Here is a 24,816-nt window from a genome sequence, read left to right as displayed (position 1 = left end):
GTTTCATCAGAGTTGTCATCGCAATCGTCAAGTAGGAGATATAATAATCAATTTTGTCACAAAAATTTGTCACAGAATAATCCAATTGAAGTTACAAAAACATATTAACAATAGTCTTACAAGCTGTTTCATCAGAGTTGTCATCGCAATCGTCAAGTAGGAGATATAATCAATTTTGTCACAAAAATTTGTCACAGAATAATCCAATTGAAGTTACAAAAACATATTAACAACAGTCTTACAATCTGTCTCATCAGAGTTGTCATCGCAATCGTCAAGTAGGAGATACAATAATCAATTTTGTCACAATAATTTGTCACAGAATAATCCAATTAAAGTTACAATAACATATTAACAATAGTCTTACAAGCTGTTTCATCAGAGTTGTCGTCGCAATCGTCAAGTAGGAGATATAATAATCAATTTTGTCACAATAATTTGTCACAGAATAATCCAATTGAAGTTACAATAACATATTAACAATAGTCTTACAAGCTGTTTCATCAGAGTTGTCGTCGCAATCGTCTTTCCCATCACATATCTTGTCAGGATCAATGCAACGTGCATTATCACACCGAATATCGCCATCTCGTGGACACGGGCCTGTACATTATAGAAGTTGGACATATTACGATACGATCTTACCTGCAACGTACATGATATAGCACCTTAAATTTGATATCATACGATTATTAGATATAGTTTTTCAAAAATTTGACAGTATTAATATACGCTTGAAAATAAACAAACGTAAATGCATGCACAGTTCACAAAATCAAAACTTTTTATTTGACACCACACGGTGAGTAAAACCTTGTTTAGTTTGCGAGATATTGAATTTGAAAACACCTAGATATTGACCCGGGTCTTGTGATGAGTGTCAGGGGGTTGTCTTGTGAGGAGTGTCAGGGGGTTGTCTTGTGAGGAGTGTCAGGGAGTTGTCTTGTGAGGAGTGTCAGGGGTTGTCTTGTGAGGAGTGTCAGGGGGTTGTCTTGTGAGGAGTGTCAGGGGGTTGTCTTGTGAGGAGTGTCAGGGGGTTGTCTTGTGAGGAGTGTCAGGGGGGTTGTCTTGTGAGGAGTGTCAGGGGGTTGTCTTGTAAGGAGTGTCAGGGGGGTTGTCTTGTGAGGAGTGTCAGGGGGTTGTCTTGTGAGGAGTGTCAGGGGGTTGTCTTGTGAGGAGTGTCAGGGGGTTGTCTTGTGAGGAGTGTCAGGGGGTTGTCTTGTGAGGAGTGTCAGGGGGTTGTCTTGTGAGGAGTGTCAGGGGGTTGTCTTGTGAGGAGGAGTGTCAGTCAGGGGGTTGTCTTGTGAGGAGTGTCAGGGGGGTCGTCATACCTTCTTGGTATTTCAAGATATGTCTATTTGAAACCAAAAGACGAGTAAGAGAGTACACGAATATTTACATGACCCCACGTGAAGAAATATTTTTATTATCTTTATTTATTTTTCTCTTTCATTTGACAACTCCCTGGGGACATACCTTCAGTCCTTCATGATATTTCGATATATATGTCCATTTAAGACCAAAATACGATTGACAGAGTGAATAAATATTTATGAGGAGTGTCACCTCCAGGTGGTAAAATATTTCTATTATATATTTTACTTTTTTGCTTTTTGTTTGACACTACTGTGGAGATCATACCTTCGTGGCATTTCAAGTAATAAATGTTAGTAAGCAAGTATTTAAGATATACTTCTGCAGGCTGCATTTCATAGCTCAGCAAAAACGATCCATGCATAGGAATTATTGCTATAATGACGCATTTCTATATATTTTTAGGGGTGTTGGGTCTGGTGGTAAATGAGGTGTGTGGGGGTGTTGGGTGGTTGTGTGGGGTGTGTGTGAATGTGTAGTTGAATAGTGAGATAAAACTTTATGTGATTCAAAAAATGATCCCAAGTCCAACATCTTTAAACACCCCTATTACTAAACTCAAATCCAAGTGATATCATGCAAAATACTGTTTAAACATGTGTATTTGCACATATGACTTGTTGTCCTAAAAAACAAAAATATGTTTCATGAACTTGTTTTATTCGGGTTGTGTCCTTGTTCAGGTATTCAGTTATGTTTCTTGCAAAAGTAAAATTAAAGTTGTAAGAACGATTCCACTGAGTTCAGTTAAGTCAAATACAACTTTGATAAGACTATATAATTCGATTTTTCTACTAATCATAAGGCGGTTTTGTTACAATTTAAGAAGTCGTGATTAACGTTCAAAACTGCTTGGGTAGGAAATTGATCAATTATTTCACTCACAAGAATCCTTTTCATCTTTAAATGTTTCTCGACAATCTACAAATGCATCGCAAAAACGACTTTCTTCAATGCATGGCCCATCAGATGAACAAGGAAGAAAACCTGGATCGCAAGGATCTGAAAAGAAGAGACAACAGATCGAGGTTTTATTTGTTGTAAGTAACACTTCTAAGAAATGTGTGCAAACAACGAAAATTACATCAGGGAAAGGGATTACGGAGGGATTATAAATCGGTCATATAGAACCCGTTGAGTATCTTAGGCTGGTTTCAGAGTTTCATGCCGCTTTCCGCTTTGATGACGATTTTTTACGTCAGTATGCTATAAAGCCACAAAAGCCAGCGGTGACCAGCGGCAAGTCGATACATCGATCACCCCCTAGCCTCCCCCGCCCGCTTTTTGGGAAAGACAAATCACCGAGAGTTGATTTCATGGCACAGGATACAATTTTTGACCAGTGAGCTAAAAGATAAACATCTCAAATAAAGAAAGTCCGCACTTATATAACCCATCCTACACCAAATCCCGATCTTGTTTTGACAATTTGATTGATACGGTCGTGTGCAGCATCTTGTTAGCTGCAATTTGATACCAAATTTGCTACCAAACACTCTATATTAACAAATATTCATATTTAAAAAAAAAAAGCGCATTGATTTATAGTGCGCTACGCACAGGCACAACGCCTAGACGTTGATCCACAAGCCTCAGCACACTTTACAGGTTGTCGCTGACCACTATGGCCCCACATCATTCCATAAACAACAATTCAGGGACTTTGCTGCTTCAAGAGCGCACACCCTAGACATTCCACAAATAACCATCGCAACCAGGATCAGCTCCCCGAGTTTCGTACGGGTTACAACGAGACAAATTAGCAGTGAGTTCCTTGTCCAAGGGAATTTCAAGCTGACTCAATTTTTCCACGAGCGCATACTAGGCACCACCAGGGTTCGAACTCGCAACCTCTCGCACCATAGTCGAACGCCTTATCGATTGAGCTAACTTGACAGCTACATATTAGTATATGAAAGTTGAGACATCAGAAAAATTTTCATATACTGGTATTGGTATCAATCTATGTAAATGTAGAGTTCTTGGTAGCATATTTAGTTTGAAAATGGAGCTAACAAGATTCTGCACACGATCTCTCAATCGTCAAATTGTCATAAAAAGACCAGGTTTTGGTGTAGGATGGGTTACATAAGTGCGGACTTTCTTTATTTGAGGTGTTTATGAGAAGTTAGCATCACACATAGTGCAGCTATATCTAAGTTTGGTTGGAACAGTATTTAAAAATTTTTGAGACAAGCTGAAGTTTCTGAAACAGTGACTTTTTTAGAGATAGATAAATTTAGTAACAAATCAGTGAGATGGTGAGTAGAACATTACATCATTACAGATGAAAAGCTTAAAATAATAAAGTACCCGCTTCTGTTGTCAGTTCTATTGTGGTAGTCGCCTCTGTCGTCATGGATGTACTCAATATATCAGTTGTGCTGGGTAATTCCGTTGTAGACTCCATTTGCATTGTGGTCGAACCTTATAATGGAATAATCAAAGGAACGAAATAATATAAACTATAATTTGGTTCAAATTGTGGTTAATTAAATCATGACAACCAGAAAACTCACTTTTTGGTTTGATGTTGAGCATTTCCCAGATGACTGAGAGTATACACAGTGTTATAATCAGGTTCACCTCAAGCTCGGTTATGGCATTAATACTTTTTCGCGTTTGCGCTACAAGGAACTTGAGGTGAGCCAAAGTAAATTAGATCAAGACGATTTATGAACAGGTTAACCCATTACAGAAATTCATAGTTTTTTTCCCAGAGTTTTTTCCCAACTCATTCGCCGCCCTTTGTCTTATAAAGAGTATAATACTCTATATCAATTAGTGGTGGGTAATTTTTTTAATTTGACAAGTCTACTTTCCAAGGTTTCAGATTCAGTGATTACTGAATTCGATATAGTGACTAGCGAGCAACCCTTTGCTTGCCACCTTTTAATTAAAGTAAATAGCTTAAGTTGGGACTCATCTGGACTGACAAGCTGCGCTATAGCTATCTACAAAGTCTATAGCTATAGCTATTTTAGCTATCCACCAACAATTTATGTTAGGCTAAAATCGTAAAAACATGCCATTTTATTTCAAAATGAAAATGAATGTGAAAGCCAATCACAAATCTAATATCAATATCAATCTGAATATTTTTGTACAGGCAACAATAAATGTCTGATGGGGCCCAGGAAGAGGTAGTAATTCGGCTTTATTGGCGTGACCAAAAACCCGTGAAAAGGGATATTTTGGAGTGTGAATGAACGTATGCGTGTTAGAAGGATCAGTGGCGGCACCAGGATTTTTTTTTCGGTGGGGTCATGGGGGGGGGGAGCCAAAGTGAATTTCATGGAGGGAAAATCGACCAATTTTGCGCAAAATTAATAATAATAATAATGGAGGGTTCTTAGTAGGCGCGCAATCTTCAAAAGAACTCAAGGCGCACAAGCAATAAAGACAAACAAGTTACATATGTGAATCCGGAAAAGCACGAAAAGAAGATTAGTTTTAAGTTGCTTTTTGAACTGAGTAAGCGAATGTGTGTTACGGAGGCTGTTTGGAAGCGAATTCCAAACAGCCGGGGCACCGAAATGAAAGGAGCGTTCACCAGCCGATTTAAGATTTACACGGGGAGATTTCAATAATCTTTCAGTAGAAGATCGAAGTGGTCGAGCTGGTTTGTACGTGCAGAGCGTAGCAGACAGATAAGTTGGTAAAGTATCTTCAAAGTGCCGAAAAGCAAAAACAGCTAACTTATACTGAATCCGAAATTCTAAAGGCAGCCAGTGAAGCTCATATATGACGGGGGTGATATGCTCATACTTCCTTTTCTTCATGATTGCCGCAAAAAGTGGAAATTTACGTAATTGTAGGGGTCATTACCTCAAAAGTGGGGGAAAAACTGGGGGGGCAAGCGCCGCCACTGGAAGGGATCAAAGTCGTTGTTTGCGCTGTTATTCTTGTTTAGGGGTCGTTTTAGCAAAAAGATCTACACATGTTTAGAGATCATTTTGAACAGTTGGTCACAATACTGTGTGTATACTATGTCTGAGATGTCTCCCCTTATCCTGGAGTCGGGTTTCAAGTTAGACAATCCCTATAGGCACCCGCTTTGTAAGGCGATGGTTAAAATCGATATGATACTAGAAGAACAAAAACAGATATTTTATGTCGAAATCCTTAACATTGGTTCTCATTCAGTGATACATTGCCTACTATATTTTTGTCACAGAATATTCAATTTGTCTTTTAAACGCACTAAAGATTTACAACGAGCTTACATTTGGACTCATCAGAGTTGTCATCGCAATCATCTTTCCCATCACACAGCTTGTCAGGATAAATGCAACGAGTATTATCACAAAGCTTCTCACCATTTCCTGGACACGGACCTGCACAGTATATAATTTAAAATGTTGGTTGTTTATAACGTGCGCTTCGCCGAAGCACCAGCACACTTCAACAATTATTCCGCTGCCATTAGACATGTTAGAATACATCATAATCATTTCCCTTCACCAAGTCCGCAACCGATGCGGAGGTACTTTCAGCGACTTAGATTGTGATTACCCCCAGCAGCTCCCCATTTACACCTGGGTGGAGTGAAGCAATTGGGAAATAAGCTATCTTCCTCAAGGACACAACACACTGGCCGTGGTGGGGCTCGAACCCGCAACCTTTGGATTATGAAGCTCACGCCCTAACCACTAGGTCACCGTGCTTCCCACATAGTAAAGCTGGACAAATTACATAATTACCTCCAACGTATAATTAGATGCAGTGTTCGCCATGATTTGTTTGTTTTGTAAAAATAGAAATATGTTACAGTAAAATAATATAATTCGGAATGAATGCTTAAATCTTCTTTTGTATCGGCCAATTTTTTCAGCGATCGGAAATTTTACTCACAATCCTTTTCATCTATAAATGTTTCTAGGCAGTCTACAAATCCATCGCAAAATCGACTCTCCTCAATGCATGGCCCATCAGATGAACAAGGAAGATAACCTGGATGGCAAGGAGCTGAAAATGAAATGACGAGAAACAGATCGCGTCACTGCAAGTTGTTTTTTCTTTATTTCAAATACTTATACTGGTTTATCATGTTTATGGCAGAATACAGGCATATCATAACGATATCATGATTAGCGATTATTAGTGAATTCTGCAATTACATTAAATTTACAGTAAAATAAAACCACTAACAGTATTCACATATTTCCATCACTAATTAACACCATGAAATAAATTAGAAGAAAACAAAATGATTTATACATGTATGTAGGTCTACCGCAATGGGCATACTGTTCATTTCAATAAGGACACATCGCCTTTTGGATACAAACTCTTCCTTTGTCGTTTAAATGTCAGTCGTAGATTGTTTTGCTGTTACAGGTGAGTCACTGGTATCTATATCTATGTCACTATGTCTGTTATATTATGTAAGTGGACAATATAGGACAAGCTGTATCAAAATGTTTGGTACCCACCAGTTTTTAGAGTTTATTGACAAGTCTGCTTCTTCAATATGTAAAATTGGATCCTCTTAAAATGAGGAGGATATTTTATGAACGTAACGTATTATGACATTCGTCAATGTGGCATTTTGATGTCTCAGTCTTGCCCATAATCACTGAAAGCTGATGGACATCATTTTGATACACCCTATACAATGGATTGAGAAACATTTCACCAAGACGAGAAATATCAGACAAATCGGCATATAATAGTTTTACCTTGCGTGGGTGATGCGGTCGTAATGGGTGGTTCTGTCACTGGCCTGGTTGTTGGACCTGCATTCGACACAAAGTAATATAAATTTAGTTTAAAGTGCCTAAATGTAACAAACAATAATGATCTGTACCCAATGGCGTTACGTTATAGGGGCATCATTTCGAAAATCCTATAGGAAAATTGCCAAAAAACCGCTTGCGTCCCCAATCAGACTCGGTGCCCCCAATCATGTGCCGCCCCCCTCCCCCCCCCCCCCATGATTACCCACCCTACGCCACTGTCTGTACCAAGCACAATTAATTGTTTTTAATTCTAACTTCTACGTAATTTTAGCATTCTCAGGGATTTTTATTTGATGTTTTCCTTTTAAATCGTCAGTATACAAGTCAGTAACTGTAGATATGTAGTCTTTTCTCTGCTGCATCTGCAATCTCGCTATTTTATGTTCTTCCTATTCTTAACATTTACTTCACAAACTCTTACATTGAAATACAATTTAAATCAAGAATACAATATGATATCATCTTACAATCTGTCTCATCGGAGTTATCTCGACAATCGTCTTCACCGTTGCAAACCTTGTCAAGACCGACACATCGTGTGTTCGCACATCGGAAATCGCCTTGCCTTGGACATGGACCTGTTATAGCGTTAGGTAAAAGTTCAGAATCTCGAAATACATTTTCAATAATCATTAAAGATGTTTAATTTTGTTACAAGTTACTACTTTCTGGTATTTATTTTGGCAGCTGAAACCCATACTCACAATTTATCTCATCCACTTTTGTGTCTATGCAATCTATGTATTCATCACACATGAATCTGTTTGCAATGCATAGTCCAACTGAACATATAAAGTATCCGTCGTTACATTTATCTGAAATGGAATGTAGATGAACATTTCTTACAACAGCGTTCTTTTGAAGATCAGTGAACAACACAAATCATGCAAACAACAAGAGAGGAGAAGTAATTGTAATGTACCTGAGTCAGTTGTCATCGGAAATTCTGTTGTTACCATCGTTGTTGGACCTTAGAAGAAACAAAAGCATGTCAAAGGACTTTTAAAATAGTAATCATAATCATGAGATATAATTTATTTGTTCTCCATTTTTATCTTCAATATCTTCCACTTTAAGCTTTTATATCATACAATATACGAATGAAACGATATTTAATGAGTATTTGACCCTGAAAATGGCATCAACAAACCATGACCAAAATGAACGCCATCGAAGTGCAACATTTGATGTGAACAAGTACACTTTCTTTGTCGTAGAGCTAGTCATGGTTTGCTATTTTATTTTTTTAAATATCTTAGAGTCAAAATTTATTTAAACATATGCCTCAAATCACAATACTTAACATGAAATCAATGTTAGATTAGATATTAGAATGTGTTCAAAAATTTTGTTTCCATCATTTTGATATCATGTTCCTTTTAAAACAAAATTTACGAAATCAAACAAATCAATCAATGCGGTAAAATTGCTCACAACAACGAAAAGAGCGTTGCTTACGGGTACAAAAAGGTCCTCTTCCATACCCTTCCTGTACCCTAACCGCACAACGCTTCTGAAATCTTTGAAAAGCACGTTGACAGGCAACGTATAAGATAAGGAGAATCCGGTGGGGTTGTGGTACTTTAAAGGTAACATTAATCTTACAATTTGTTTCATCGGAGTTGTCGCCACAATCATTTTTCCCATCACAAAGGAGGTCAGGATCGATGCAACGTGTATTATCACACCTTGTATCATTTCCTGTTGGACACGGACCTATAAGTAATAAGTACAATATTTTACATAACATCACCATGAACTCATTGCATGATAGGAATTTATATAAAATAGCGTCTTGCAAAAATATCATACGATATTTAGATATATTTTATCATGCAAGATGTAGAATTCTGTCATCATTTGTTTGATCTACATTATAATCTTGCAAAGATAATCAACAAGATCATCATTCATGGACATATTTTCCGAACTTTAGCGAATCTTCGCGTTAACGCGTACATGGGAAAGTTAAACTGACAATACTATTTTAAAATAAAACCTATATCTATATGCATAGGAGTCATAAATAAATGCATAATAATGCGTATTCATATGATATAATTACATTTAGTAGCCCTGATTGCATATTGTAAATAAATCGGCAAATGGAAATTTGACTCACAATGAAGTTCGTCTTCCTTTGTCGAAGGGCAATCTACAAACGCATCACATACAAGGATCTTTTCAATGCATGGTCCATCAGATGAACAGGCAAAGAAATCTGTTGGGCAGGGATCTGAAATGAATGGGAATACAAAGAAAAAGCACCAAAATCTGAAGAATGTACGGAACCAGTTAAACATTACATTAGGGAAATGTGATAATATTATTTTGATCATAGGCTTAGGAACCAGTGAGGCTTGTGGGGCTCAGCCCCGTCAATAATTTTGCTGCGGGGGCTGGAATACCTTTCAACCCCCCTTCCATAACATTGTGATAAAATAGAAGGGAAATAGGTATTTGTGACCTATATTTTGCAAAAGTTTCTGACTTCAAGGCGGAACTACCCCCCCAGGCACCCCCAGGGTGGTCCACCAATTTTTTCTCCAATTTTCAGTCCCCCTCCCATCATTTTAGGCCAATATTAATTATGTACCTGGCTTAGTTGTCATCAATTCTATTGTCGTAGATGAATCAGTGGTAATCATTTGTTCTGTTGTAGTAGATGATTCTGTCGTAGCCACTGTCGTTGGACCTAAATCAGGGAAACAATCATAACAAATCAATCAGGCATACAATGATAAAACATGATATGAGGAGAGGTCAAAGACTATCAATGATACATGTACTATAAGTACCGTTGTGGCCTTGTTAGACCTCTAGACTAGACAAAAATTCAATAATTCAGGTTTCGTAAGGCATTTATTAGTAAAACTTGATTACCTAGGTATCTTTACTAATTTGGACCTGCTGAATCCAAAAAAATGGCGGGGAGCAAGCGTTATTTTTTATCTATGACCCTCAAAACGACACCAGAAATAACCCCATAGGCCATATATGCGTGTACAACCTGTGGTTGCGGAGTTATGTGCCGAAAAGTATCGAAGGTCAATTTCCAAGTTGTACAGGGGTCAAAAATTAAAGTTGCTCCGATTTTCAACTTGTTTGCCTAGCTTCAGGCTGTAAAAAAAACTTAAAGTTGCTTCGATTTGCTTCGCAGTGAGACACTGCATTTTTTATTGTCCCCTCAACAATAGGATTTTATTCTATTTGGTCGTTACTAACAATAAGATTTGAGTTGAAAAGTCAACTCTATTTTGTACCTGGCGATTAGTGTTGTGATAGTAGATACAGGTGATTCGATACAGGGCGTGTTTCTATTGGTTAGTTTCCCGCCTGTACTAAAATCATTATTTACCTGGTGTTGACGCTGTGCCTCTGTCTTTAACCTGGTATTGTTTTGTTACATTCGTGTCAGTCTTACTACATGTGTTATGCCACATACACTGCTTGAGGGTGGTCTTAACCCTGGAATTATGGAAATTATTAGTCTAAAGAATATAAAAGTATACATTTTTAGACTGGAAATGACTTGCTGAATTCATCTGTGAGGTCCAATTTGGGCCAAAATGCTCATTAATGGAGAAAATCCCAATTTTTTTTATTAAGTTTTAAAAACTAGATAACAATATCTAGGGACCGTTTTTTTATTTTTTTGAATTTTGACCAACTTTGAGAAATTTGCACAAAAATGGTCAAAAACGCAAAATTTTCAAAAAACCCATAAAAAGCCTGATTTTCGCCCAAATTTCTAATATTTTTGGTGAAGTTGGTCAAAATTCAAAAAAATGAAAAAACGGTCCCTAGATATTTGTATCTAGTTTTTAAAAATTAATAAAAAAATTGTTTTGGCCAAACAATTTTTTGTTACGTTGCACGAAAAAATTTGGGCCAAAAACCCGTTTTTGGGATTTTCTCCAAAATGAGCATTTTGGCCCAAATTGGACCTCACAGATGAATTCATCAAGTCATTTCCATTCTAAAAATGTATACTTTTATATTGTTTAGACTAATAATTTAGCAGTTATGAGGCCCGAAAGTTTTCATAATTCCAGGGTTCAGACCAACCTTAACTGAAGAATCATGTAGCTTTGCGCTGAATGTTGATGATTGTCCAATGCAATTGCCTCCAAGGAGTTTTTTGCATTACAAGCACCAGCTTTTTTGTGCATTTGCCGGTTTTATTGTTTTCAATAAATATATACCTAGCTTATGGCTTGTAAAGCCGTACCTAAAGTCTAGAGCAAACATTGCAGAATGCGCGCAACAATATTTGAAATTGGGATTCAATCATGTTTCACCGTTGTTTATTGCCTATTAACAAACATGACAAGGATGCATACTTTACTCTGCGAGGCATACTGCAGTTACTGTCCGTTTTCCTATACACAATACACAGAGCTCTCACAATTGACGCGTGACCTCTACAAGTAGTGTATGTTAGAAGTATAGGCAATTGCCTAGTTAACGTCACTGTGTGAAAAATAACCGGCCAATATTTAAAGTATTCTCTGAAATTCTAGAAAATATAGTTTTGCAGCATGTCCTAAATTTTTAGCTAATTTAGGTGTTTGATAATATTCGCACTTTGGTGTTTTAGTGTATGTTATAGGTAATAGGACATTGTCTAGTTAACGTCACTGTGTGAAAAATAACAAACATGACAAGGATGCGTAGTTTACTCGGCGAGGCATACTGCAGTTACTGTCCGTTTTCCTATACACAATACACAGAGCTCTCACAATTGACGCGTGGCCTCTACAAGTAGTGTATGTTAGAAGTATAAGCAATTGCCTAGTTAACGTCACTGTGTGAAAAATAACCGGCCAATATCTAAAATATTCTCTGAAATTCTAGAAAATATAGTTTTGTAACATGTCCTAAATTTTTAGCTAATTTAGGTGTTTGGAAATATTCGCACTTTAAGGAAGGATATGTAAACGACAGATAACACCAAAAAATATGATGAAATTATTTCCAAACCGTGTTAAGTCTGCAAACCATTATGCTTCTCATTTTCAAGAACGCTGGTTAACAATAAGCAGACTATTGTCTCATTTCGTAAACAAAGTATTGTTACCTTGCGTTTGCTTTATAATCGTTCACCCAACTGAAGCTATAATACCAGCTCATTGCTCATTGCACAGGTAAAACAGAAACATGTATAGTGTGGATTTAACCAGAGAAGATCTGATTTAATCAGTTGAGCTGTTTTCAATTAGTGTTATCTTGGTTTAATAGCTTTTAATGGGGTTTAAGTCCTGCAAAGGTCGTGGTGGATTCTACTGCATTATGGACAGCTTTAGCTTCCCGAGCATTATTTATCTCCACGTCTTCATTAATCACCGACTCGTCTTATTAAAGTATAAAATCGATCAAAATTAAATATACAAAAATCTTACAATTTTCTTCGTCAGAGTTGTCTTCGCAGTTATCTTCCCCATTACATATAAAGTCAGGAGGAATACATCGAGTGTTAGCACACCGCCAATCACCTTCCCTTGGACATGTACCTATATAGGTTTGATAAACATTAAGATATATGATACAACGACATACTTGATGATGCGACATCTGTTAAATTTTTCTCAACCTCTTTTACCTTTCAAGCTATTTTAATGAAAGTAATATAATTAAGTAGGTGAAATATGTGTCATTGTATTTCACGAGATTTTATGCTTCCAGAAGATTAAAAGTTTGTTAGTATCCCAAAAACATCACAAAGACCAAAAAAACAACAACAAAAAACCCAGATGTGCGAGGTGTACTCACAGCTAATTTCATCCTCCATCGTGTCGATACAATCTACTATAGCATCACAAAAGTGTCTTTCTTCAAAGCATGGTCCGTCAGGTGAACAGGCAAAGTAACCTGGATTACATAGGTCTGTTGCTGGTGTAGTTGGACCTAAATTATATCGTAAATAGCATTTGAGATATTAACTGTATCCATTCTTTTTCTTCCCTCAAACTATGGTTAATTATAATTATAGGTTAATACATGCAAATCACTCGTTCATTGACAGTGAAATTGTATAAAATAACGCACTTGTTCTGAGATGTTGATGCGTCTAATGCACGAGCCTCGAAGGCATTATTTTGTGATACGCATTTATTGACTTATTTCATACACGAGAAAAAAATCCCGTGATTTTTGCATTTTTATTTAAAAAAATTGCCACTAAAAATTTGGAAAATGCAGGCAAATATAAATGCAACAACCCGCAAGCAAAATGAACGCGTCCGAAAGCACTGCGCTTACTACGCGGAGTGTGCACCCGTGCAATTGTACAACATTTATGCATGGCTAGTAATTTACTAACGGATGCCCTGATTGGTTCTCACTATCTAGGAGAGTATGAAGGGGAAATATTAAATGGCCAGGTATCATTTATTCATTCATAAAAGGGCACAATACCATGATGTGATGATATCTTGTCTACAATCAGAATAGTCCTTTTACTAGAAAGAACTATCCAGCTTATAGACATGATATCATCACAGCATCGAAATTTAATTTAGAGAAATTATGTAATCACTGTAAAAGATGTTTATATTTATTCCTTAAATTACATGAATTGATTTCATCACAGGTGATTGAAACGATATTTACAATCTGCCTCATCGGAGTTATCCAGGCAATCATCATTCCCGTCACATACCAGGTCAGGATTGATACACCGTGTATTAGCACATCTGATATCGCCTTCGTTTGGACATGGACCTATGATAGTTTTAGAAGGTATTATTAAATGATTGGTCATATCAACATAGAGTGTCAATCGAATAAGCTTTACCAACGTCAGTTCCTAGAGATATGAGCCTAAACAATCTCAAAGACAATAGCAAAGTTCTACAACCCACTTTTAAGAATCACTACCTAAGAGGTGATCTTGATTTGCTGAGTAAGAAGGGGTTATCCAAAACATGCAAATGTGCTACGGTTGAAAAATACAAGTCGGGTATTTAAAACACAAGACGTAGTTAAAGACATAGATTTAGAGAATAAAGGTATTGGCTTTAGCCACTGAAGTGCATCTATCGTCTCATATAACATGGACGACATCATTATTTTAAGTTCGCCGAGTTGTCTTACGCCAAAAATAATGATGTACACCCGTGTTATATGAGACGATAGATGCACGACAGCGGCTAAAACAATACCTTTATTCTCATTCTTAAACACTTCAATTCAAATAGAATCATGTTAAAGTATTACAAATTTTAATCGAATTAAATCCTACATTTTACAAGGAACTATCTAGGGCTTAAAATCGATCAGTCCCGTCGTTGCTATGCGCCTCCGATTGGTTCAAATAGCGAGTACGCGTATCGCGTTGATCTACACGCGCTGACCCGTGTGATATCGTGCTATATCACACAGGTAAGAACCAATAAGATTGCAGGAACGTTCTTAAGTATTTAAGAATAGTGGTTGGAGTTTAGTTTGGTCGGTATGTACTGAAACATTACCATTTTTGTTTACATTTTCATAATCAACCGAAAATATTGCTGAAATCCTGAAAATGCGTCCTTTGTCTTAACTTCCAAGATCCATATTACACTACATTACATTACATTACATTACATTACATTACATTACATTACATACATTACAAGCATTTACATAGCGCATCTACATCAAGAACGATACGCTTGGAAACACAAGAAACACAGGAAACAACAATGGAATAAAAAGACAATTAATGCATATATAACCGAGTCTTGGGAGACTTCTTAAAGCCTTAATGTACGATCTTTTTAAATTTTTAGATTTTTCTTTTTTTCTTCCAAGATGATAATATGCAATCATTATGAAAGTTCCCAATACATTTGGACACGAAAAACATTGGGAATTTGCAAAGAAACAACATCATAAACTTCACCTCTATCACTCGAAATATCTTGCACTTTTTGTATTTGGACGGCAAGTGCGGCCTCAGAGTTAGTCTCATACGCAGCCAGTTTGGTTGCGCTCGAATCCCTCTACATGTGGAGGGAGCGTAACCAAACTGGCTTTGTAGGAGACTACGATTTGCGACTGTGTTCTGACATATTATCATAATCTGAAAATTCGTATGTCGGACCAACAGAAAATCATCCCGTTTTACTACATTTTTTAGGTAAAAGTTGTGGTAACTTTTTTTCCCAAAAATACCTTTTTTTTTTTTGGTGTTTTGGGAAAAAATCCATATCTTCAATACGAAAGGTCAAAATTTTCAATTGATCGTCGGCTTTTCATCCCACCTACATACACTTTAAGTATAAATCATAAGATTTATAAAGTTTACTTCAAGTACTGTTAAATATCAAAAATATCAATTTTTAATGATTTGCCATAAAATGTATATTACATTGCGAATTTCAAAAAATCAAAATTATTTGATATCAGAAGGACATTATTCGTATTCAGAATGCAATTCGATATGTCTGATGTGCTCTAATGTCCCAAAATAAATACTGTCCAAACGTTCATACCCCTTCCCTTAACGCGGCTGTGTACTCTAGCCATTGTTTCTTTCTCAAAATTGAGTTTTTATGATATGTTTGTACCTTGTTATGTTTTTTATAAATACAAGGAATGAAAATCCAGATTTGTAAACTCCAACTGCAATATTTTAAGGATTTTATTTCACTATTCCACTCGTGTTTGAAATTGAAAAGGAAAGAAAATCTTTGTTGTACCAGCAAGGTACACGCGCGCAACAACTCATCGCGTTACGTATCGCGCAATTTGTTAACGCACAAATACGCGACGCTTATCTGCATGCGCGGCGCATCTCATGGAAACACCACGGAAGCACTGATTTCACAAAAACCTAGTGGTCAAATGGCTCCGTTTTAGCTGATAAAATGTGGGTTTTTTCAGTTCTTTCCCCGATTTAAATATCAAGTTATGAATGGATTTCGCTCAAACTTCTCAAGGGGCTGTGGATTTACCCGATGTTTACGTAATATAAGTTGCAAAAACGAAAACTGTCGCATTCTCCTGTGAGATTCGATGAAAGTGCAAAATGTGACCACTTTAAACTTCAACGGCCATTATTTCAATGTTCATTTTCTCGGTAAAATGACGATTTAGGTACACGATAACTCAATAAATACAGCATCTATAGGTAAGCAAATATGATCATCGTAAAAAGCATGATCGACTCAAGAAACGGTTTTTCATTTTTTATATTTTGGTCTATTTCCGATTTTGGGCATCATTTTGTGCAAATAGGCGTTTTGAATTTTAAAAAGTTCATTTTGATGCCTTATATGGTCAATATCTCAAAAAATAAGGCCAATATCAAAAAAATAAAAAACGTTTTTGGAATGGAGCCTCAAGATTGAGCTAAAAACAAAATAAAATATTTTGGAAAGAGTGTTTTTTTCTTTTGTTGTCCTATAAAAAAAATGCCAAAAACTCACTTTTTTGTGATTTTCTTCAAAATTGTTGTTTTTACCCCCAAATTTATATTAAGATTTATTGAGATCTTGCCTTCATAAAAATGTATACTTTTATATGTTTTGCGCGAATAATTACAAAGTTATTGCACTTTTACTACATGCATGTCTGAGAGTACACAGCCACCTTAAGGCTTTAAAAGTGGATATGGAATCAGAGATTCTGACACTACAACCGCCCCTTCGAGTGAGGAGGATAGTGTCATTATCTCCGACCGAGTCTCATCTATGAATTCGTAAAGTTTCTTCTCTGAAAACCAGTGATTATTTGGTGACTACGTTTTTGACTCACAATGAAGTTCATCTTGGTTCGTTTCCGTGCAATCTATATATGCATCGCAGACAAAGCTGATGTCAATGCATGGTCCATCACGTGAACAAGGAAAGTAACCCTGTAGACAAGGACCTGAACAGAAAGGGGAAAAGATATTAAGACATGCATTTTTTATTTTAAACATTTAGAGACATATTTTGATCGGCGAGAATTGTTAGGCTTTTACCACTACGCCGAAAAGCAGACCCTCTTTGATATAGTCTGCCTTTTTGGTCTATATATATTGTGCGTGTTAAATAAAGTAGAAAAATAAATTGGTCTAGAACTAATAATTCCTGATACTTCTGCTGAGATTGTACAAGACAATTCACGGAATTAAATATTATTGTTATTAATCCGCGATGTTATAAGGCCCACCGATTACGAGCTGATCAACTATAAGTGAACATGACATTGTATGTATTTTGAAAGAATAACAGTAGTTTCAAAAGGAGTGCATACCTTCAGTTGTCATGGGTAAAGAGGTGGTAGTTGGCGATTTCGTTGTCGTAGCCACAGGTGTAGTTGGACCTTGATTGAAAACAGAAAATATCATTATTCACGTATCGCAATATCTAAGTACAAAAATCTTTTTTTAAACATCATTCCCATTTACTTAATGCAAAAATAGTGTAGGAACAAATCTTTAGTAAATCGATCAAACATGGTCAAAATATCCATGACAGTCTGCCACATGTTCGACGGAAACTAAAATTGAAGACCTGAGCGTAAGAGGACCGTAAGTCCACTTGGCCCCTCAACATGTATACACTAAAGTTGCGTATAGTTTCGTATAGTTTGGTAACGTTTTATACATGTTCAGGGGCCAAAACAAATCTTTCATAACCTTTCATGATGTTTTCACCCTGGAACATGTATTAAACAATATACAACCCTAAGAAACTATACGTAACTTTAGTGTATACATGTTGAGAGGCCAAGTGGACTTGCGGTCTTCTTGCGCTCAGGTGTTCAAATACTTCCCAAAGAATAGCGCAGCCTATTATTCATATACTTACGGTATACACAATGGTAATAATAATAATCGTTAAATTCGATTTTTGAGTTCAAACATTCATCACGTATTAATAAGTATACTACATGTATTTTTAAGTTATAGTATCTACGAGTTTGCCGTCGGTTAGACTTAAAAAAATAAGTTGACTTGCCCTTATCGACCGACCCAAAATATGAAAAAACGACAGACCGACCGACCGACCGACCCAGGTGTTGGAACCTAAAGGGCAAGTTAACTTTTTTTTCTAAGCCTTGAGAGTGGTATGTATATGTGTAGGTTATGTATTTTTCATTCAACGGTAAGTGAAATAGAGATCCAGTGGGCACAGGTTATTAGGATTTCGACGTTGAATCAACGTTGATACAACGTCGAAGTTCCAACCTAACCTGATTTCAACCTAGAGGTTAGTTGAAATCATGTTGAAATTTCGACGTTGATACAGCGTTGAAATTTCAACCTGATTTCAGCTAACCTGTAGGTTGAAATCGGATTGAAATCAGGTTGAACTCCATCAGGTTGAAGTCTATTTGCGAATATAGCGTGATTTCAATCTAATTTCAACGTCAAAATTGATTTCGACGTCGAAATTTCAACGTGATTTCAACGTCAGGTGTGTCCACTGGGGAATACGTAATTTTATCAGATTATCTTACAATCTATCTCATCAGACATATCTCCGCAGTCATCTCTTCCATTACATATGAGTTGAGGAGGAATACACCGTAAGTTATCGCATCGGAAATGGTTTCTATTTGGGCATGGACCTAAAGAGACAATAGCAGAATGACATGTAATAAATAGAGTATGTGTGTTATCACAGTATACATGTAGAGTAAATCCTACATACATAACAAATATATGTTATGAACGTGTTGGGGTGTTTGGGTCCTGTTCAAATATTTGATAGCATTTAAAACGGTGGTTGACAACGGTGAAACATGATTGAATCTCTAAATTACTATATACCATCACATCAATCTGTAATGAGCAAGTAATCGATGAAGTAAATAGGGTATGGGATTGGAACATATATAAACATAACTGATAATAACTGGTTATATCAAATAAATGCAGTATGTTAATTATAATTTGCATATTGTAACTTGCGTATGTTCTACTAGCATTTCAGAATTTAAATAGACAAATATATGACTTATTCGAATTTAAAAATAATTTGTGCATTCTTTTTTAAATTTTGATGGTTATACAGACTTGGTATCTATTTGAACAAAAATCCTCTTTTTATAACTATTATTAGATAATAAAGCTTGATAGAAGACTTCAAACAGGTTTTTACACAACGCAGCCATTGGATACAAAGAGGTTGGGTAACATTTGTTTTGTATCTGTTGGTTATTGTTAACATGGTTAAAGGGAATGCAACGCAAATTCAGGCTTTTGCGTTTTCCGTGATGGGAATGAATGAATGAACGAATGTATGAATATATAAATTAATGAATAAATAAATAAATTAATTAATTAATTAATGGACGAATGAATGAACGAATGTATGAATGATCGAATCAATCAATGAATGAATGTATGAATGAATGGATAAATGAAAGAATGAATGAATGAATAATGAACGAATGAACGGGTGAATGAATGAATGAATGAATAAATAAATGAATGATTAAATGAATGATTAAATGAATGATTAAATGAATGATTAAATGAATGAATAAATGAATGAATTAACGAACGAGCGAATGAAACATTGCACAAATGACTCACCTTTGATGCATACATATGAACTGATTTGCTCGCTCTGATTAATAATTTGAATTATTATAAATACTATGAGTAATCATTATGGGAACAGAAACGTGACTCACAATATTTTTCATCTGCATTTGTAGCTATGCAATCAGGTACGGAGTCGCAAACAAAGGTATTTGGAATGCATGGTCCGTCACCTGAACAGGCAAACTCGTCTACATTACATGAACCTAGGATAATAATAGGTTCTATTGAACGTGTTGGTTTATTTCGTTTCTTTTAAATTGTGACAGTTTGGGGATTAGATAAGCATACAGTAAACAATAACAGGGTGAAGAAAACGCATTCACGGTATTTATGCTCCTCGGCGGACGTACAGATGCCGTTCTTTGGCAATTTATTATTTTGCGTACAGCGACGATATAATTATTGTGCGCTTCCAGATATTTTGCCCTACCCCTAAAGAAGACAAATTTGACATATCTGAACTCATAAATCATAAGGCAAATGAAAAAAGAGAAAACAAAGGAAAGAACATAGCCAGCAGTACATAGAGTATCATGCCTACGGATTTCATCACAGTCTTACCATAGCACGCTGGTAAGCAGCGTTTGAGATGGTGTTAATCGATAGTCGATAACCGATAATCAATTATCAATCAGCTATGAATATTTAATTGAATTCTACAAATATTGATCACGGACTCTCATGTTCCAAAGTGTGTGTGGGGGGTGGGGGCGTTGGTTTTGCATTCAATCGGGGATATATTCCAATTTTTTTACATGTAATTGGGGATATACCGCCAACCGGGGATATCCCCGATTTTTAAAAGGACTTTATACAGGGTAACAGGGGATATAGAGCGTGTTAAGACACTCTACAGGGCAATAGGGGGTGATGTCTCCATTTGCCCTGTAAAAAGTCAGGAATGTTTGACAATTTCCTAGTCAACTGGGGAAGATCGGGCTCTATTATGTGCCAACTGGGTGTCCCCATTTTCATGGTTACGCAACCTGTGTAAAATGTGTGTATCCCCGATTGAAGGGAAAAACCAGTGGGGGTGTGTGTGTGTGTGTGTATGGCATGTTAGTATGCTCGCAATTGCCGAGAACGGCTTTTTAGGGCGCCAGCTACGGCTGGGGCACTTTATTGGCATGACTTTGTAAAAAGCTTCTAATTTCACTCTTGCTAGATTTACTTCGCAATTGTTTTGCTTAAAGTATGCCCAGCTTAGAAATAAAACCACAATTTGCTTGGATTTGTTTTTATTATTGTTTACAAATATACACGGGATGAAATCTTGTGTGTATAATCTTTGTTTGAAATACAACATTAATGGACTGATAAAAACACCAAATAAACCTAGACCTTTGACCGCCTCTTAGAACCTGATAGAGAGATGGCGCTATTACGATCGCAGAGTAGACCTATGATCCAGGTGAGAGTGACGCGTGTTATTTAAAACAGTTACCTTTACCATGTTTACGAAAATCATTAAATCCCGTATAGGTTTGTCATCTTTGTTTGAAATACAAAATTATTGGGTTAATAAAAACACCCAATACACCGTGACTTTTGTGTCGCTTATTAAGCATGTTTTTTGAAATACAAAATTATTGGGTTAATAAAATCACCCAATACACCGTGACTTTTGCGTCGCTTATTAAGCGTGAAAAACAAGTTCAAATGCTCTTAAAACCTGATATCCGCGGCGATCCGTTAAATCAACAACCAGGAATGCAATATTGTCAGGTATTACAACCGACAGTTATAATTATCATAATATGTCCACCTGGAAAACAATCCTTAACAAACCTATATTCTAAATAAAATAATTCTGCCCAACAACCTCCACAACATGATTTCCTAACAATAGTAACTGAAATGGTAAGATCTTTATTCCTTGGTTTGAAACCAACCCTCTTTCGTCCCATGCAGTACGAGTTTACACCTCTCTCACTGCAATAAAAATGCTTTACTGTTCCTAATCTTTCTTTGCTTACTATGCTAATGTATCCAAACGGTTACATTTCAGCCCCGGGGTTAGAACTTTAATAGGAAATGGATATAGCTGTAGTAAGGGGCATCCGGTGATAGCAAAATATAAAAAATATAAGGTCATTGCAAATGAGAGCATGATTTATGGCATGCTGTGAGAGCAAAATTAGTGTACAAAATATGGCGTCATTGGGTGAGAGAGGGACCGTTTGGATCTAAATTGGGGGGGATTGGTTTAGAATATTTTAATGGGGTCTTTGGGTGAGAGCCAAAAGAAGCCTCGAAAATCAGTGATAGACGACTCGTTGCTGTTCAGATGGAAAGGTCTAGGTCTTTGGGTGACAGATCTAAAGGAAAAATATGGGGTGTTTGTGTGACAGAGCATGTGCTGGTAATGGGGTCTTTTGGTAACAGCGATGGTGAAAAGGGGGGTCTCCGTACATACGTCACATCACGTCAAAGCTCCCATTGGGCGCCCTATTCCTTTTTAAAGGAATTTTTATTACCCCTAAAGAAGACATGGGAAAACTCAAACTTTGTTGGGGAAACTCAAACTTTGTTGGGATACCAATGTCTTCTTTAGGGTAGGTGCCGTTAATTTCTGGACTAGCCCATTATAATGCACATATTTTGTTTTCAAAAGTTCTGAAAAAAAAACAAGAAATTAATTTTACAACCATCTTACAATTTCTCTCATCTGAGTTGTCTCCACAATCGTCAACCTCATTGCATATCAGGTCAGAAGCAATACATCGTATATTATCACACCGGAAATACGTTTCGTTTTTACATGAACCTGTATAAATTTGAAAAACATTAGTAATATGTCTAACAGAATCGATAATAATCTTAAACATACTGATGACTGACATAGCCATCGACTTTCGACTTTCGACTGATTTGCGGGCTGATTTGCTTGATCACATAACAGTTATGTTGGAAGTAAAATGCAGAATCAATTATTGTACTCTCCTTATTACTCTGACTTATTAGCTCAGTTGGTAGAGCATCGGTCCGGTGATCCGAAGGTGCCAGGTTCAAATCCTGGATAGTCAGTGAACTTTTTTCACTGGCTGTCATTTATGTATGTGTTGACTTGTGTTAAAAAGCTTTCTCATATTTAATGTACCACATAGATTAAACTTTATTTCTCCGTCTCGAATATGATTTCGGAATGATTTCCAAACCTCTTTCTTAAAGCTTCTTGGATTAGAAGATGATAGAGGGCGGGTATTGAACTGAAGGCCTATAGATAATAACATCAATGCTCTTCTCCATCTGACTTATTAGCTCAGTTGGTAGAGCATCGGTCCGGTGATCCGAAGGTGCCAGGTTCAAATCCTGGATAGTCAGTGAACTTTTTTCACTGGCTGTCATTTATGTATGTGTTGACTTGTGTTAAAAAGCTTTCTCGTACTCTCCTTCCCTTTTATGTCTCTATTTGCAGTGATAAGTGCATGTGCGATTCTATAATACACATTTTGGGATTTTTATACTCAGATACTATTAAAAAGAAGAAGAAATAAGTTTTACAGCCATCTTACAATTTCTCTCATCTGATTTATCCCCACAATCGTCAACCTCATTGCATACCAGGTCAGGAGCAATACATCGTACGTTATCACATCGGAAATAAGTTTCGTTCTTACATAAACCTATATGAATTTGATTGAAATTAGTACTTATACATATTCATGATTTGTTTTGTCAATGTTGAATGAAAGGGCATAGTACACTTTTATGGTAAGATGCAAGTCATGAAGCTACTACAGATTTAGATGTACTAGCAGCAATCTCATTGACAAAATGGAAAAACACAGCAGCACTGAAATGTTTGAATCTTTATTAGAGTTTGCGTTGCGGTAAGGGTTCAAAACTCATCGATCCAACATTTACACTTATTAGGTCACGTTTGACAAACACTTTGTACTTGTCGTTAGCGGTGAATGTAACCCTTTTCCTAGATCCTGACTCCTTACCCCCAAACAATAAAAGTATGAAGTATATTCCGAATAGCTTCCAAGTTTGCGTTGCGGTAAGGGTTCAAAACTCATTGATCCAACATTTACACTTATTAGGTCACGTTTGGAAACACTTTGTACTTGTCGTTAGCGGTGAATGTAATCCTTTTCCTAGATCCTGACTCCTTACCCCCAAACACTAAAAGTATGAAGTATATTCCGAACAGCTTCCAAGTTTGCGTTGCGGTAAGGGTTCAAAACTCATCGATCCAACATTTATACTTATTAGGTCAAGTTTGGAAACACTTTGTACTTGTCGTTAGCGGTGAATGTAACCCTTTTCCTAGATCCTGACTCTTTACTCCCAAACACTAAAAGTATGAAAGATATTCCGAACAGTTTCCAAAGACAGTGATCTTTATTGCTTAACAAATTGTAACAACTTTCGATAAATTTACAGTTTCTGCCAGAGAAGAACGGTAGTTGTTTACATATTGAGAGCATGCACGGCGTAAACACAAAAGTGGGATTCTGATTGACTGATTTAATCGTCTGACAATCATAACAACAGACGGGGTATCTGATTGGTTGAGTATGCGTCAAAACGTTGGTCGGCGGAAACAAAGCTCCGCGTATGTCGCTCATTAACAGGGCGCTCGCGACAATCTGAGCAAGGGACAATCTGAAACCGAGTGTAGTCAAAAATTATTCCAAAGATAAAACACGTATGCGTTTTTAATGCTGTTTTAATACAAATATTATATGACTCACAATTTAATTCATCTTCGTTTGTTTCTTCGCAATCTATCAACTCGTCACACACAAATATGTTTTCAATGCATTGTCCACCAGGTGAGCATGCAAAGTAACCCTCACTGCAAGAATCTAAAAAGAAAGAAAATGAAAAAGAAAAAAAAACAGATGTGAACACTTTACAAGGAGGTGAACACAAACTTCGTGAAATTATTAAATAAAGACATTGTAAGTATTTTTTTAAGCTTTAAATTACCTGCGTCAGTTGACATGAACACCTCTGTGGTACTTGGTAGCGCTGTCGAAACCATGGGCGTTGTCGGACCTAGATTATGGATGGCGGAAACCTTCAAAATACGCCTAAGAATACGCCTAACCTTAGACGTCTAAGATGCAATCTTAGACGTCTAAGATGCATTCTTAGGCGTCTAAGATGCAATCTTAGGCGTCTAAGAAATTCGCGGTAGACTTAAATCAACGAATCACAGGA

At 36.6% G+C, this 24,816-nt stretch overlaps 1 protein-coding gene across 1 annotated transcript in view; it reads right to left on the bottom strand.

Moving 5' to 3' along the window:
• Positions 1-463: 463 nt before the first annotated feature.
• LOC140163340 (uncharacterized) overlaps positions 464-24,816 on the bottom strand; it is a 104,609-nt gene continuing 80,256 nt past the window's right edge. Inside the window, exons 23-44 of the mRNA XM_072186738.1 lie at positions 24,583-24,651; positions 24,345-24,458; positions 23,157-23,267; positions 22,298-22,408; positions 18,549-18,659; positions 17,340-17,408; positions 16,857-16,970; positions 13,728-13,838; positions 12,888-13,022; positions 12,518-12,628; positions 9,712-9,810; positions 9,238-9,351; positions 8,721-8,831; positions 8,038-8,085; positions 7,820-7,930; positions 7,583-7,693; positions 7,056-7,112; positions 6,229-6,342; positions 5,601-5,711; positions 3,688-3,801; positions 2,260-2,376; positions 464-603 (exon numbers count right to left, since the gene is read on the bottom strand). Of these exons, the coding sequence (XP_072042839.1) occupies positions 464-603; positions 2,260-2,376; positions 3,688-3,801; positions 5,601-5,711; positions 6,229-6,342; positions 7,056-7,112; positions 7,583-7,693; positions 7,820-7,930; positions 8,038-8,085; positions 8,721-8,831; positions 9,238-9,351; positions 9,712-9,810; positions 12,518-12,628; positions 12,888-13,022; positions 13,728-13,838; positions 16,857-16,970; positions 17,340-17,408; positions 18,549-18,659; positions 22,298-22,408; positions 23,157-23,267; positions 24,345-24,458; positions 24,583-24,651 (2,303 nt within the window). The remainder of the gene's footprint in view (positions 604-2,259; positions 2,377-3,687; positions 3,802-5,600; positions 5,712-6,228; positions 6,343-7,055; positions 7,113-7,582; positions 7,694-7,819; positions 7,931-8,037; positions 8,086-8,720; positions 8,832-9,237; positions 9,352-9,711; positions 9,811-12,517; positions 12,629-12,887; positions 13,023-13,727; positions 13,839-16,856; positions 16,971-17,339; positions 17,409-18,548; positions 18,660-22,297; positions 22,409-23,156; positions 23,268-24,344; positions 24,459-24,582; positions 24,652-24,816) is intronic.

Source organism: Amphiura filiformis, chromosome 10 (genome assembly GCF_039555335.1).
Source record: "Amphiura filiformis chromosome 10, Afil_fr2py, whole genome shotgun sequence".
Classification (NCBI taxonomy): domain Eukaryota; kingdom Metazoa; phylum Echinodermata; class Ophiuroidea; order Amphilepidida; family Amphiuridae; genus Amphiura; species Amphiura filiformis.
This window is presented reverse-complemented; position numbering and strand designations above follow the sequence as displayed.